This window comes from Oryx dammah, unplaced genomic scaffold (assembly GCF_014754425.2).
Source record: "Oryx dammah isolate SB20612 unplaced genomic scaffold, SCBI_Odam_1.1 HiC_scaffold_6, whole genome shotgun sequence".
NCBI lineage: Eukaryota > Metazoa > Chordata > Mammalia > Artiodactyla > Bovidae > Oryx > Oryx dammah.
The window spans coordinates 5256587-5272129 of NW_024070190.1; the positions used below are offsets into that span (position 1 = coordinate 5256587).

General features: G+C 40.0%; 1 protein-coding gene across 1 annotated transcript in view; it reads right to left on the reverse strand.

Annotated features, from left to right (window-relative positions):
* The window catches only part of LOC120865404 (ryanodine receptor 2-like), an 803227-nt gene that overhangs the window by 324114 nt on the left and 463570 nt on the right, over positions 1-15543 (reverse strand). Inside the window, exons 24-25 of the mRNA XM_040242681.1 lie at positions 14691-14794; positions 1455-1538 (exon numbers count right to left, since the gene is read on the reverse strand). Of these exons, the coding sequence (XP_040098615.1) occupies positions 1455-1538; positions 14691-14794 (188 nt within the window). The remainder of the gene's footprint in view (positions 1-1454; positions 1539-14690; positions 14795-15543) is intronic.

Genomic DNA, 15543 nt, shown 5'->3' on the forward strand with positions numbered 1-15543 from the left:
GCCCGGCAGCCCATGGTGCATAGAGTCATAAAGAGTTGGACACGACTGAAGCGACTTAGCAATCAAGCATGCACAGTACCTTGAAAAGTACAGCAGTACAATGGTGGGCATACAGGGGCTGGCATCAAGTGAACAGGCAAGAAGAATTACTTACTGGAGGAGGGAGAGGGGGTAGGAGACAGAAGACCTGAATTGTTAGCAACAGGAGACAGAGGGGAAGGCATGCTGCAGTTTCACTAATGCCTGACATTTGATGGCACAGCTTCTGGTTCCTTGCTGGAACTAGACGCACATCTGCATCTTTGAAAGTTTGCAACTTGAAGGTTTATATATGCGGGACTTACTGTATACAGTTTTGGTCTCAAAAATTAGTCCTACACTTTATACAACTTAGTACAATGTGTTTTTAATACCTTTTTTAAAATGGAGGACCTGAATAAAAATGTTTCATGGCCTAAAGGATCTGCTAGAATTTGCATTTGCATACCAAGCACACTATTTATACTTTATGTTTATCTGGGGTGATGGAAGAAAATTATGGAATAGCTATGTGTACCTTGGTTTTCCCTTGTGGCTCAGCTGGTAAAGAACCCGCCTGCATTGTGGGGGACCTGGGTTTGATTCCTGGGTTGGGAATATCCCCTGGAGAAGCGAAAGGCTACCCACTTCAGTACTGTGGCCTGGAGAAGTCCATGGACTGTATAGTCTATGGGGTCGCAAAGAGTCAGACACGACTGAGCGACTTGCACTCATTCACTCATATGTACTTTGCTTTCATCTCCATGACAGTACTTGGCAAACTTCCAGGCATGCTATTTACAACATACAGGCCCCAAAAGAGTGGTTTGAACACTTAACAAAAAAGTAACAAAATGAAACAGCTATAATTCATTAAGCACTTAACTTATTTAGTCCCTAAAACTTCCCTTATCAAACTTACCCCTGTGAAGGGGTAAGAAAGCTGAAGTTTTAAGAGGTTAAAACAAGGTCACAGAGGCTGCAGTACAGTAGGCAAAATAGCTCCCAGAGCATCTCATGGCTCAGTTTTCTCATCTTAAAGTGAGAGTGGTAACACTGACCATAACTCCTCCTAAAATTGACTTTCTTTGTAAAAATAAATAAAACGATAGATTTTCTGATGAAAAGTGGGAAACCACACACAAGAAGGATGTGGACACATGTGCTCACACACACACAAGGAAAATAACCTACTCATAACATACTACCAAATATTTGGTGAGCCTGTTTCCCCTTTGGACACTGTGATGGAAACTCACCCCCCCACCACAAACTTGATGAAGCCCCTCCATTAATGCAGCATGTTTCCATTCTGAATCTGAATTTTATAGCTTATGTGCAAGCAAGGAATCTAGGATTCCATCGAGCGTTATGCAGATGCAGTAACACTAAAGTAATGCATGGACCATCTAACATTGCTTAGACATTCAACTTACTTCTTTGGCAGCTTCATTTTTTTCACCTTTTCTTCAGCGTGTTCATCTGATATACCCACATGACATCCTAAAGCCAACAATGTCCTGGAAAACAAAACCAAACATAAGTTGCAATATCCCTTTCCCTATGTCCACAATAAACCAATATAATAGCAGCTGGGAATGAGGTACAACAGCCCACCTTAAATGCAGAGAGGTCTTTTGCTTTCAAGCAAAAGGGAAGCTTGCTGCTGCTGCTGCTAAGTCGCTTCACTCGTGTCCGACTCTGTGCAACCCCACAGACGGCAGCCCACCAAGCTCCGTTGCCCCTGGGATTCTCCAGGCAAGAACACTGGAGTGGGTTGCCATTTCCTTCTCCAATGCATGAAAGTGAAAAGTGAAAGTGAAGTCACTGAGTGGTGTCCAACTCTCAGCCTACCAGGCTCCTCCATCCATGGGATTTTCCAGGCAAGAGTACTGGAGTGGTTGTAAAGTATTTACTACACAATAATGTGTAGGACATTTGAAAATTGAATGTTTCAAAAACAAAAAGGAAAAATATTGAAAAGTCTCTCTCCAATCCTGTCTTTGCAACTTCTGTTCCTTTCCCTAAAGGAACTGGTTGCTACTCATTATTGGCTGTCCTGCTAGAATCTATGCATATTCTAAAGCAGATTTGTGTGTGTGTATGTCTGTGCCTGTTGTTGCCTTCCTTCTACTCAATGGTTAGTTGTAAGAGACAGTTTTCCACAATTTTCTATCTTGACTTCACAATATAACTTGGATACACAATATGACTTTGATCACTATCCTTCATATACAGCTGGTTTATTTTTAAACAGTTCTGAAGTGTTCCATTATTGGATATGTCACAGTATTTAACCCAATTTTCTGTTCACAATTTTTGTTATTACAAACAATGCTGCAATGAATAACCTCATACATTGAACATATGCACTGTAACCTACAAGAAGGTAGTACAGAATGAAGCAGGGCAAAGGATAATAGAGTTTTGCCAAGAGAATACACTGTTCATAGCAAACACCTCTTCCAGCAACACAAGAGAAGACTCTATACATGGACATCACCAGATGGTCAATACCAAAATCAGATTGATTATATTCTTTGCAGCCAAAGATGGAGAAGTTCTATACAGTCAGCAAAAATAAGAATGACAGCTGACTGTGGCTCAAATCATAAACTTCTTATTGGAAAATTCAGACTTAAATTGAAAAAAGTAAGGAAAACCACTAGACCATTCAGGTATGACCTAAATTAAATCCCTTATGACTATACAGTGGAAGTGAGAAATAGATTCAAGGGATTAGATCTGATAGAGTGCCTGAAGAACTATGGAAGGAGGTTCATGCACATTGTACAGGAGGGAGGGATCAGGAACATCCCCAAGAAAAAGAAATGCAAAAAAAGCAAAATGGTTGTCTGAGGAGGCCTTACAAATAGCTGTGAAAAGAGAGAAGCAAAAGGCAAAGGAGAAGAGGAAAGACATATCCATTTGAAATGCAGATCTCCAAAGAAGAGCAAGGAGGAAGAGCAAGGAAGAAAGTCTTCCTCAGTGATCAATGCAAAGAAGTAGAGGGAAACAACAGAATGGGAAAGACTAGAGATCTCTTCAAGAAAAGTAGAGATATGAAGGGAACATTTCATGCAAAGATGGACACAATAAAGGACAGAAATGGTAGGGACCTAACAGAAGCAGAAGATATTAAGAGGTGGCAAGAATACACAGAAGAACTGTACAGAAAAGATCTTCATGACACAGATAATTACAATGGTGTGATCACTCACCTAGAGCCAGCCATCCTGGAATGCAAAGTCAAGTGGGCCTTAGGAAACATCACTACAAACAAAGATAGTGGAGGTGATGGAATTCCAGTTGAGTGATTTCAAATCCTAAGAGATGATGCTGTGAAAGTGCTGCACTCAATAAGCCAGCAAATTTGTAAAATTCAGCAGTGGCCACAGGACTGGAAAAGGTCAGTTTTTATTCCAATCCCAAACAAAGGCAATGCCGAAGAATGCTCAAGCTATTGGACAATTGCACTCATCTCACATGCTAGTAAAGTAATGGTCAAAATACACCAAGCCAGGCTTCAACAGTAAATGAACTGTGAACTTCCAGATGTTCAAGATGGATTTAGAAAAGGCAGAGGAACCAGAGATCAAATTGCCAACATCCATTTGATCATCGTAAAAGCAAGAGAGTTCCAGAAAAACATCTACTTCTGCATCACTGAGTATGCCAAAGCCTTTGACTGTGTTGATCACAAACAAACTGTGGAAAATTCTTCAAGAGATGGAATACCAGACCACCTGGCTTGCCTCTTGAGAAATCTGTATGGAAGTCAGGAAGCAAATTAGAACTGGACATGGAACAACAGACTGGTTCCAAATCGGGAAAGGAGTACATCAAGGCTGTATATTGTCACCCTGCTTATTCAACTTATATGCAGGGTACATCATGAGAAACGCTGGGCTGGAGGAAGCACAAGCTGGAATCAAGATTGCCAGGAAAAATATCAATAATCTCAGATATGCAGATGATACCACCCTTATGACAGAAAGTGAAGAGGAACTAAAGAGCCTCTTGATGAGGGTGAAAGAGGAGAGTGAAAAAGCTGGCTTAAAACTCAACATTCAAAAAATTAAGATCATAGCATCTGGTCCCATCACTTCATGGCAAATAGATGGGTAAACAGTGGAAATAGTGACAGACTAGGGGACAACAGAGGACGAGATGGCCAGATGGCATCACCGACTCAATAAAGAAAAATGAGTGCCAAAGAATTGATGCTTTTGAACTGTGGAGTTGGAGAAAACTCTTGAGTCCCTTAGACTGCAAGGAGATCCAACCAGTCCATCTTAAAGGAAATCAGTCCTGAATATTCATTGGAAGGACTGATGCTGAAGCTGAAACTCCAATACTTTACCAACCTGATGTGAAGAACTGACTCATTTGAAAAGATCCTGATGGTGGGACAGATTGAGGGCAGGAGAAGAAGGGGACAACAGAGGATGAGATGGTTGGATGGCATCACCGACTCGATGGACATGGGTTTGGGTGGACTCCGGGAGTTGGTATTGGACAGGGAGACCTGGCGTGCTGCAGTCCATGGGCTTGCAAAGAGTCGGACACGACTGAGCAACTGAACTAAACTGAAATGTAACCTTCATCTATAGGATAAATTCCTAGACATGTAATTACTGGGTCACAGGGGATATACATTTCCGAGTTTGACAAATATTGCCAAATGTCTTTAACGCTGGTGATCATTTATATTCCCATTAGCAAAGGATGACACTGCCTATTTCCCATGCCTGTTCCAGCAGAGTTGTCCATTAATATGCTAATGAGATTTCATTTATAGTTTTAATTTGCATTTTCTTAATACAATTACATTTGAGCACCTTTTTCCTCTGCTTCACTGATATCTGTACTTCCTTTCTTCTATGAAAATATTCCTTGTTCACTTTTCTGTTAGATTTGGGCTTTATTGTTGCAGTTTATAATCTCTTCAAATACACGAGATATAAGTTACAAATACTATATAATACTTAGAGACTAGGCTTCCCTGGTAGCTCAGTTAGTAAAGAAACCACCTGCAATGCAAGAATCTGCCTGCAGTGCAGGAGACCTGGGTTCAATTCCTGAGTCAAAAATATCTCCTGGAGAAGGAAATGGCAACCCACTCCAGTTTTCTTGCCTGGGAAATCTCATGGACAGAGAAACCTGGCAGGCTACATACAGTTCATGGGGTGAAAAAGAGTCCAACACGGCTGAGCTCCTGAACCACCACCAGAAAGAGATTTCCCATTTGTTACATTGTTTCAAGGAAATATCCATGCTTTTTAAATAACAAGGGTCAGGGAGGCCATACGTATTGATTAAGCTTTTAACTTTATTTTCCAGATGGATACTCAGTTATCCATAATATATTTACTGAATAATCCATTTAAAAATTTTATTGGAGTATAGTTGCTTTACGTGTTAGCTCCCACCATACAGCAAAATGAATCAGCTATATGTATATGCATAACCCCTCTTTATTGGATTTCCTTCTCATTTTGGCCACTATGGAGAACAGTATGGAGGTTTCCTTAAAAAAGTAAAATAGAACTTCCATATGACCCAGCAAACCCACTCCTGGGCATACACCCAGAGAAAACCCTAATTACAAAAGATACATGAGCCCCAAAGTTCACTGCAGCGCTGTTTACAATAGCCAGGACCTAAGAGCAATCTAAAAGTCCATCAACAGAGGAATGGATAAAGAAGAAGCGATATATACAGGGAAATTACTCAGCCATAAAAAAGGAATGAAATTGTGCCATTTGCAGAGACGTAGATGGACCAAGAGACTGTCATACAGAGTGACATAAGTCAGAAAGAGAAAAACAAATATCATATATTAATGCATATATATGGAATCTAGAAAAATGGTACAGATGAACAATTCATGTTTGCCACTGATTTGAAATGCTACTTTTCTGATATACTTAAGTCCCCTTATACTTTTAAATCCTTTTCTGGACTTTCCAGTCTAGAAAAATCTCCTTTTTACATAATACACTGGGACTCCAATTTGCCAATAACAATTTTTCCATTGTTTAGACACTCTGTATTGTCTTTTTACTCCCTTTAATGAATGACCTTTTGTTGATTTTCCCAAGAAAGACCATCATCATTCATATTTAGTGTTCACCCTTAAAAGTCCCCAGACTTAGGCAGAACAACAGTCTTTAGTATTCCTGATAATGAGTGGCTCTACCTACTTCAATAGAATAAGATGCAATGGCAGAAACTTTTTGGATGACAATTTCTAACATCTGGTCAGTTCCAAAAGGAAAGGTCAAGTATCTAAAATCCATTTATACTTACCCTCCTCAACATTTAAAAAAGTGACAATCTGGAGATAGATATAGATACACACACTTAAATATCCTGTTATTAAGTTAAATTTTAGATTATATACGGCAAAAGTGAGATTGACTGCAAGAGCAGGAACTAACTGAAGCTGTACACTTAGTTAAAACATGTGCCAAATAAGGGGCTTCCCTGGTGGCTCAGTGGTAAAGAATCTGCCTGCTAATGCAGGAGGCACGGGTTTGATCCCTGATTCAGGGAGATCCCACATGCTGCACGGCAACTAAGCCTGTGGACCACAGCTACTAATCCTGTGGTCTAGGGCCCAGGAACCGTGACTACTGAAGCTTGTGTGCCTAGGGTTTGTGCTCCACAAGAGAAGCCACCTCAATGAGAGGCCCACACACCACAATTAGAGAAAGCCCATGCAACAACGAAGACCCAGCAGAGCCAAAAATAAATAACTGAAGTTATTTAAAAAAACAATGTGCCAATTAAAATAAGACCAGCAATAGAAAAATAGAAAATTGACTCAGAACACAGGTTATGCTTGCTCAAACACTGCCCAAGGAACAGAAAGCTCCCTGCCATCATCTTCCATTCATTTATCTATTCGGTAAGTATCTTTTGAATTCCACCGTGTGCCAGGTCCCATGCTAAGTTCTGGGATAAACTAATAGGCCAGTGAGGACTAAGACAAAAGTTAATTATAAGGAAGTGTCTTGCTTGTGGTGACAAATATATACGGCTATGAAAGGGTCAAGCAGGATACCAAACCAGCTCTTAGGGAACTCAAGGATGACAATAATATTGAGACTTATCTCAAATCCAGGTTACTAAACTTCAAGTGCATGCCTACCAAGAAATCTGATTAGAACATAGAGAGCCCTGCCTAATACATTAAGTAAGGGTAATGACTATTACTGAATGACCATTACTACAAACCAGTTTTAGAATACTTCCATTACTCCATCAGATTCTCCAAGCCTGTTTGCAGTCATTCATCATTCCCACTCCAAGCAATCATTAATCTGTTTTCTGTCTCTATAGAATTTCCTTTTCTGAATATTTCATATAGATAGAATAATATTAACTCTTTCATGCCGGGCTCCTTTGACTTAGCATAATGTCTTTCAGGTTAATCCATGTTGTAGTGTATATTAGTAGTATATTTCCTTTTATCACTCAATAGTATTACATTGTATGACTGTATCACATTTCGTTTATCCATTCATCAGTTTATTGAAATTTGAAGTTTCCAGTTTGGGGCCGCTATGTATGATGATTCTATGCACACACTTCGATGAACATTCATGTACAAGTCTTTGTGTCAACATAGGGTTTTATTTCTCTTGTGTCGGTATGGAGGAGGGGAATCGCTTTGCTCTTGTTCAGTCACTCAGTCATGTCTGAGTCTTTGCGACCCCATGGATTGCAGCACACCAGACTTCCCTGTCCTTCACCATCTCCCAAAGCTTGCTCAAACTCATGTCCATTGAGTCAGTGATGCCATCTGGCCATCTCGTCCTCTGTTGTCCCCTAGTCTGTCACTGATTCCCCATCTATTTGCCATGAACTGATGGGACCAGATGCTACAATCTTAGTTTTTTGAATGTTGAGTTTTAAGCCAGCTTTTTCACTCTCCTCTTTCACCCTCATCAAGAGGCTCTTTAGTTCCTCTTCACTTTCTGCCATAAGGGTGGTGTCATCTGCATTTCTGAGGTTATTGATATTTCTCCCACTAGGCTGCATCATAAATTTATGTTTAACCTTTCAGAAACCACCAAGTGACAGGGCCATTTTACATACCCACCTGTAATACATGTAGATTTCAGTGTTTTTCTACATTTACAATACTGAGTGTATCTGTCATTTTGAATATGGCCATTTTAATATGTGTCGGAGAAGGAGATGGCACCCCACTCCAGTACTCTTGCCTGGAAAATCCCATGGACAGAGGAGCCTGGTAGGCTGCAGTCCATGGGGTTGCGAAGAGTCGGACACGACTGAGCGACTTCACTTTCACTTTTCACTTTCATGCATTGGAGAAGGACATGGCAACCCACTCCAGTGTTCTTGCCTGGAGAATCCCAGGGACGGGGGAGCCTGGTGGGCTGCCGTCTATGGGGTCACACAGAGTCAGACACGACTGAAGTGACTCAGCAGCATTCTAATATGTGTGGTTGTATCTCATTATGATTTAATTTGCATTTTCATAATGACTAATGATGTTGACCATCTTTTCATGTGTGTATTAGGCATTTACATATCTTTATTAAAATATGTTCTCAAATGTTTTGCCCATTTTTAACTGGGCTGTATGTATTCTTATTATGTAGTTGTAAGAGTTACCTATATATTCTGTGTACAAGTTCTTTATTGGCATATGTATAACTTACCACAAATTCAACAAATGTAAACTTACATGATTTATAACTATTTTACCCCACTCTGTGCCCTATGTCTTTATTTTCTACATGGTTCCTTTTGTAGTACAAAAGATTCTACTTTCAATGAGATCTAAAGTATTGATTTTGTTTTCTTTTACAGATTTTTTGATACTATATCTAAGCACTTTATGTCTAATTCAAGGAGACTTTTGAATGAGAACTATGAATCTTTTAAGAAATCTATTTAATACTATTAAGCACACCAAGTTCTTTGAGTAAGAACTCTTTTGTCTCTATATGATCTTTTTTTAAAATTGGGGTATAGTTGCTTTACAATCTTGTGTTAGTTTCTGCTGTACAACAAACTGAATCAGCTATATGTATACATATTTCCCCTCCCTCTTGGATCTCCCACCCACATAACCCCCATTCATTGGATCCATCTGCGTCACCACAGAGCATTAAACTTAAAAGCTTTTGCACAGCAAAGAAAACCATAAAGGAACTGAAAAGACAACCCTAAGAATGGGAGCAAATATTTGCAAACGAAGCAACTAAAAAGGGATCAATCTTTAAAATGCACAACAGCTCATGAAGTTCAATATTAAAGAAACAAACAACCCAATCAAAAAATGGGTGGAAGACCTAAATAGACATTTCTCCAAGGAAGACGTATAGATGGTCTTTCACTTCAGTTCAGTCGCGCAGTTGGGTCTGACTCTTTGTGACCCCATGAACTGCAGCACGCCAGGTCTCCCTGTCCATCACCATCTCCCAGAGTTCACTCAAACTCACGTCCATCGAGTCAGTGATGCCATCCAGCCATCTCACCCTCTGTCGTCCCCTTCTCCTCCTGCCCCCAATCCCTCCCAGCATCAGAGTCTTTTCCAGTGAGTCAACTCCGCGTGAGGTGGCCAAAGTATTGGAGTTTCGGCTTTAGCATCAGTCCTTCCAAAGAACACCCAGGACTGATCTCCTGTAAAATGGACTGGTTGGATCTCCTTGCAGCCCAAGAGACTCTCAAGAGTCTTCTCCAACACCACAATTCTTCGGTGCTCAGCCTTCTTCACAGTCCAACTCTCACATCCATTCATTACCACTGGAAAAACCATAGCCTTGACTAGACGGACCTTTGTTGGCAAAGTAATGTCTCTGCTTTTGAATACACTATCTAGGTTGGTCATAACTTTCCTTCCAAGGAGTAAGCGTCTTTTAATTTCATGGCTGCAGTCACAATCTGCAGTGATTTTGGAGCCCCCAAAATAAAGTCTGACACTGTTTCCACTGTTTCCCCATCTATTTCCCATGAAGTGATGGTCTTTTTTTTTTTTTAATTATTTATTTCGTTGTGCCGTGTATTAGTTGTGGCATGTGGGATCTAGTTCCCTGACCAGGGATTGAACCCTTGCCCCCTGCATTGGAGCATGGAGTTTCAGCCACTGGGCCACCAGAGAAGCCCCGAAGTAATGGTCTTTATGTAATCTTTATTAAGACAATTTTATTTGACTTAATACTGTTCAATTTACCCATTTTAAATGGTTTTAAGGTCTGCAGAAGATTGGGAGAGAGCAGTGTGAGCCGTGAAGCTTGTGCAGAGGTTAATAGACAAGAACAGAGTAGAGGAAGTGGAACAGGACGTGCTAGGGGTCAGCTCACCATCTGACTCCTCTGTCTCCCACAGTAGCTTATATATACATTCAGTACATCTTGACTATAAGATTAAGTGGCAATAATAGGTTCATGTGGCATTTTATTACTTCAAGTATAAGGCCACCGACAAGAAGAGGAGACAGACTGGCACAAAGCCACAGAGAGAACAGAAGGCACCCTGTCTCTACGATAAGCATTTGCTGTGTAAAAGCCTGCCTAGAGGCTGAGCTTTATTGCTTATTTGTTGATTCATTCATTTGACAAATATTACTGAGCTCTGTGTAAAGTGCAAATGATGGTGCCTAAAAGCAAGGGAGATGCCTGCCCTCAAGAAACGTAGGTCTGGGACTTCCCTGACGATCCAGTGGTTAAAAATCTGCCTTGCAATGCAAGGGGACAGGGGTTTGAGTCCTGATCAGGGAACTCAGATTCCACATGCCTCGGAGCAAGTAAGCCTTTATGCTGTAACTACAGAGCCCTCACACCACAGTGAAAGATTGGCATGCTGCAACTACTAAGACCCGACTCAGCCAAATAAATAAATGAATGAAAAAAAAAAAAAAAAGAAACAAAGAAACTTACATAATAGGTCTGGTGGAGTACAGCAGCCATCCTGTGATTATACAAAGAAAAATTCTCTGCTGAGAGATACAAAAGGGCTGAGTGCCGATCAAATGGGGCTTTATTGAGTCAAGCAGCTCAGCAAATGCTGCCTGAAGTGACGTGAGATCTAAAGGATAAGAATAGGGCCTGGAGGAGAGTATTACAGAAAGTGGACACAAAGGGGAAAGGAACGTGCAGAGAGGCAAAACAAAGGCTAGTGTGATATCAAGCAAGGGAAAATAAAAGCAGCCTCCTATAAGATGATGCTGGCTGGAAGGGAAGGACCTTGAAGGACCACTAAGCAAATTAGGGTATTGTCTTTATCTCAGGAGCAATAAGAAGGAATTCATAAAGTAAAATTTTTTTTAAAAAGCTATCAAAACAAACAAAAAAATAACATTGAACAGTTATGTGCTATACAATAGGTTTTTGTTGGTTATCCATTTTAAATAAAGCAATGTGCACCTCAAAAAAAAAAAAAGGATTCAAATAGGGAAAATGGTATAAACTAAATATTTGGAAAAAGTTCAGCAGGCTACAGTGGGCAGAATGGGTAAGAGAAGAGCTAGGTTAATATTTTAACTGTATCTGTCAGGATAGTTTTATAATTTCGGGTGGGGCATAGCAGTAGCTTAGGCTAAAGACATGGAAGCAACCTAAATGTCCATCAACAGATGAATGGATGGAGATGTGATAAATACATACACACACACACTCACACACACACACATACACAATGGAACAATTACTCAGCAATAAAAGAAGGATGAAATAAGCTATTTGCAGTATCACAGATGGACCTAGAGATTATCACACTAAGTAAAATAAGTCAGAAAGACAACCACCTTATGGTATCACTTATATGTGGAATCTAAAATATGACACAGAGAAACAGCCCCACAGACATGGAAAACAAACTTACAGTTAGCAAAGGGCAAAGGAGGGGAGGGATAAATTAGGAGGTTGGGATTCATGTATCACACTAATACATACAAAATAGAAAACCAACAAGGACCTACTTATAGCACAGGGAACTATACTTAATATTTTACAGTAACCTATAAAGGAAAAACATCTGAAAAAGACTATGTGTGTGTCTGTGTGTGTGTGTGTATAGATAACTGAATCACTGTGCTATACTCCTGAAACTAATACAACATTGTACATCAATTATACCTCAATTTCAAAAAAAGGCAGCTTAGGCTAGGGTGGTACAGTGCTGCTTTGAAAGAGGATGTCAGAATTTCTGTAGTGCTGTACAACGTACAGATGACCATTCAAATCTGGAAGTTAGCTATCTGTCAACAATTTACAAGACAAAATCACATAAAGTGCAACAACAAAAAATCATATTCACATGAAATCACCACAAATCCAAAATAAGGAATATTCTGAAATAATCATTTGCTTATTTGTTACTTGGCACTCCTCAGGATTTAATGAGTAAAGTTGCTAATCTCCCCCATAGTATATATAAAAAAGAAAAAACATCTAAACTTTATAGAGTGCTTCTTCTGTTAGACATGATAGCGCTAGAGGCTTTAGCAGTTGTATGTCATTAAATCTTTACTACAATTTCACGAAGTAGATATACTATGATCCTCATTTTAAACTGATGCTACTAATAGAAAGTCTAAGGTTCAGAGATACTACGATTCTCTCTGGAGAAGCAAGTCCTTAAATCCTAACCATCCAATCATCTAGATTCCTTGTTCTTACCCAGTCTGTCTAGTGCCTGTAACTAACCAAGTGAATGCAAGAAACACAGAAAGTACTAAGCTTTCTTTAAATTACTGAAATTGGGCATAGTTTGAATTTTGGAGAATAGGAGCTCTATTTTAAATTTTAAAGAAACAAGTGAAATGAGTTCATCATAACACCGTGTAAATATTAAGAACGAGTTCTTGAAAATGTTTATTAGCGTTCACCATTGGCAACAGCACCATGGTATGTGCAGTCTCATGACTAATCAAACCAGCCACGAGGAACTGAAAGGAATGACTCTAGATTACGTGTAGCAAAGGTCCAACATGCTGAATGTGAATATGCAGACTTCTGCATTACAAGTTACCCAGGATTTGCCCAGCTGGCTTAGCTGTCAATTGTTAAAATTACAGGGAACGTACCACAAATTTAATGAAATTATCTTAGGCCATGAACTTTCAATAAAAGCATTTTGTTTCAAGAGATGGATAAACAACGGGCTGTCATGAATTACCAAGCTAAATGTGCAAGCTTCACATCAAGATCACAGAGGAAGACAGGAGATGCGAAAAGGAGGCACAAGGGTCACAGTGACGTGTTCTGCAGTCCTTATTCCAGAAAAGCTTTGTCATTAGTTACCTGCAGTGGTTTCTCCATTTACTCGATTTGTATTCACATATTCCTTTCCCTTCTAAGTTACTAGTAGAGCCTAAACTTCAGAGAAGGAAATGGCACCCCACTTCAGTACTCTTGCTTGGAAAATCCCATGGATGGAGGAGCTTGGTGGGCTGCAGTCCATGAGGTCGGGAAGAGTCGGACACGACTGAGCAACTTCCCTTTCACTTTTCACTTTCATGCATTGGAGAAGGAAATGGCAACCCACTCCAGTGTTCTTGCCTGGAGAATCCCAGGGACGGGGGAGCATGGGCTGCCGTCTATGAGGTCGCACAGCGTCGGACACGACTGAAGCAACTTAGCAGCAGCAGCAGCAGCAGAGCCTAAACTCAAAGCCCTATTTACTTATTTATTTTCATAATGAAAATCACTACATCATCTTTGCAGATATATACTTGGGCTGAAGTCATAGAACTTGAAACAGTGTTTATGTTCTAGATCTTTGGTAAAATAATTTCAATAGAAATAGCTCTTTACCCTTAACAAAACTGAAACAAAACAAAAATAGGAAAAAAGTATTGTTTCATTCCTAACATAAGCAGGTATTAGGATAAGTGATCTACTGGAACAAATCCAGTTCTTCAAGTCCAACAAGGATGGAAAAGCACAAAACTATATACTTAGTAAGTACTTCACAAGTACTTACTATCTGACAACCGTCTAACCATTACTGAGTTAGTGAAAGGATTCCGTTTTCTGATCACGTATCAGCAAGTCTTATAGTGAAAAACAGTTCTAGATGAGAAGCTCGAGAAACTGGATCCCTGATCTAGTACAACTAGTAACTAACTGTCAAGACATTTGACAACTCCATGAGAATCCTCAGCTGTGACATGACTGGTAAATCTGAAATAACACACAGCCCAGGGTGCTATTAGGAAGATTAACCCAATATCTGTAAGTGAAAAGAAAAAGCTCTAAATAAATAAATATAATAATTAGCATAAAGTAGCACATGGTATTACTACTAACACTAATAATGCATGTCATTATTCAAAGCTCAGTGCAATACCTTAACTGGTATAAAAATTCTGAAACAGTCGTTTTTGTATCTTCACTTATCTTGTCACACACCAGTAACAGTTTATGACTGACAATCTCAGAAGTACTGAATACAATGGCAAAATCCTTATATTCCCAAATACCCATAAACATCCATAGAGTACCCTTTAGGAAACACCACAAAGTCATAAAGTAACATGCTCAAAGCCTAGTCCAAACAAATATTGATTCAATCCACCAATGCATTATGAAAAAAATCTAACTGGAGCCAAAATAAATTAAACTGTAATATCAACACCTTGTTTCCTTCAGGGAATACAGAGAGGAAAATGAGAAATTTAAGAAACTCACTTCAGGGTCTCGAGTGACATCTGTAAATTGTAATTGCGTTCCTGTTCAGGCAGCTTGGAGAACTCCACCAGACACGGGTGCTGTCTCTTATTGTCATCTCTAACCTGAAACAGAACAGGAAATCAGCATATAACAGTTTCTAAGATCATATACTAGGGATGGTTATCCAACTGCATGGAGGGAAGCAAGAAGGGAAACTGAGACCTTCATCCCAGCAAGGCTGCCTCTGTCATCCCTCAGGCAGGGGCTAATGCTCAGGGTCAGTGGTAAGCCTGGCATTGTCTGGGCTACCTTACATCTTCTCCTTGCCACCATTCCCAGTCAGTCCCAGCTTTCACATCTGCTCTGCCCTGAAACCTCCATGCCCACTCTTACAGCAACTTACACCCTTTGCTTCAACCTTACTTTCTCAATGTGGCTTGTCCTGCCCACCTTCCTAATCTGCCCATCTGCTACTCACCTATTTTTTTTTTTCCATAACAGTTACCACTGGCTAACAGACTAGGGTCTTATTTATGGGGTTGTCTGTCTGCCCGCAACTGCAAGAATGTAAGACCAAAGGAATAGGGACTGGCCTCTTTTGTTCTTTGATAACGTATTCTCAGCACCAAGAATATGCCAGGCACACGGCAGGCATGCAACAAATGCTTTGTAAAGCAAAGAGATGAACTCTGAGATGAACTCTAGGTAAGAAGGTGTAGTAATAACTCAGTTGTTATTGTTACATGTTTAGACACAGATTAGAGACATCAATTAACGTCATGACTGATTGATACAAACTCTTGGTGGTGGTTCCTTCCAGCTGTTCATTTCATCCCATGTAAGTTACTTCTGCTCTCACAAGCCACTCCAG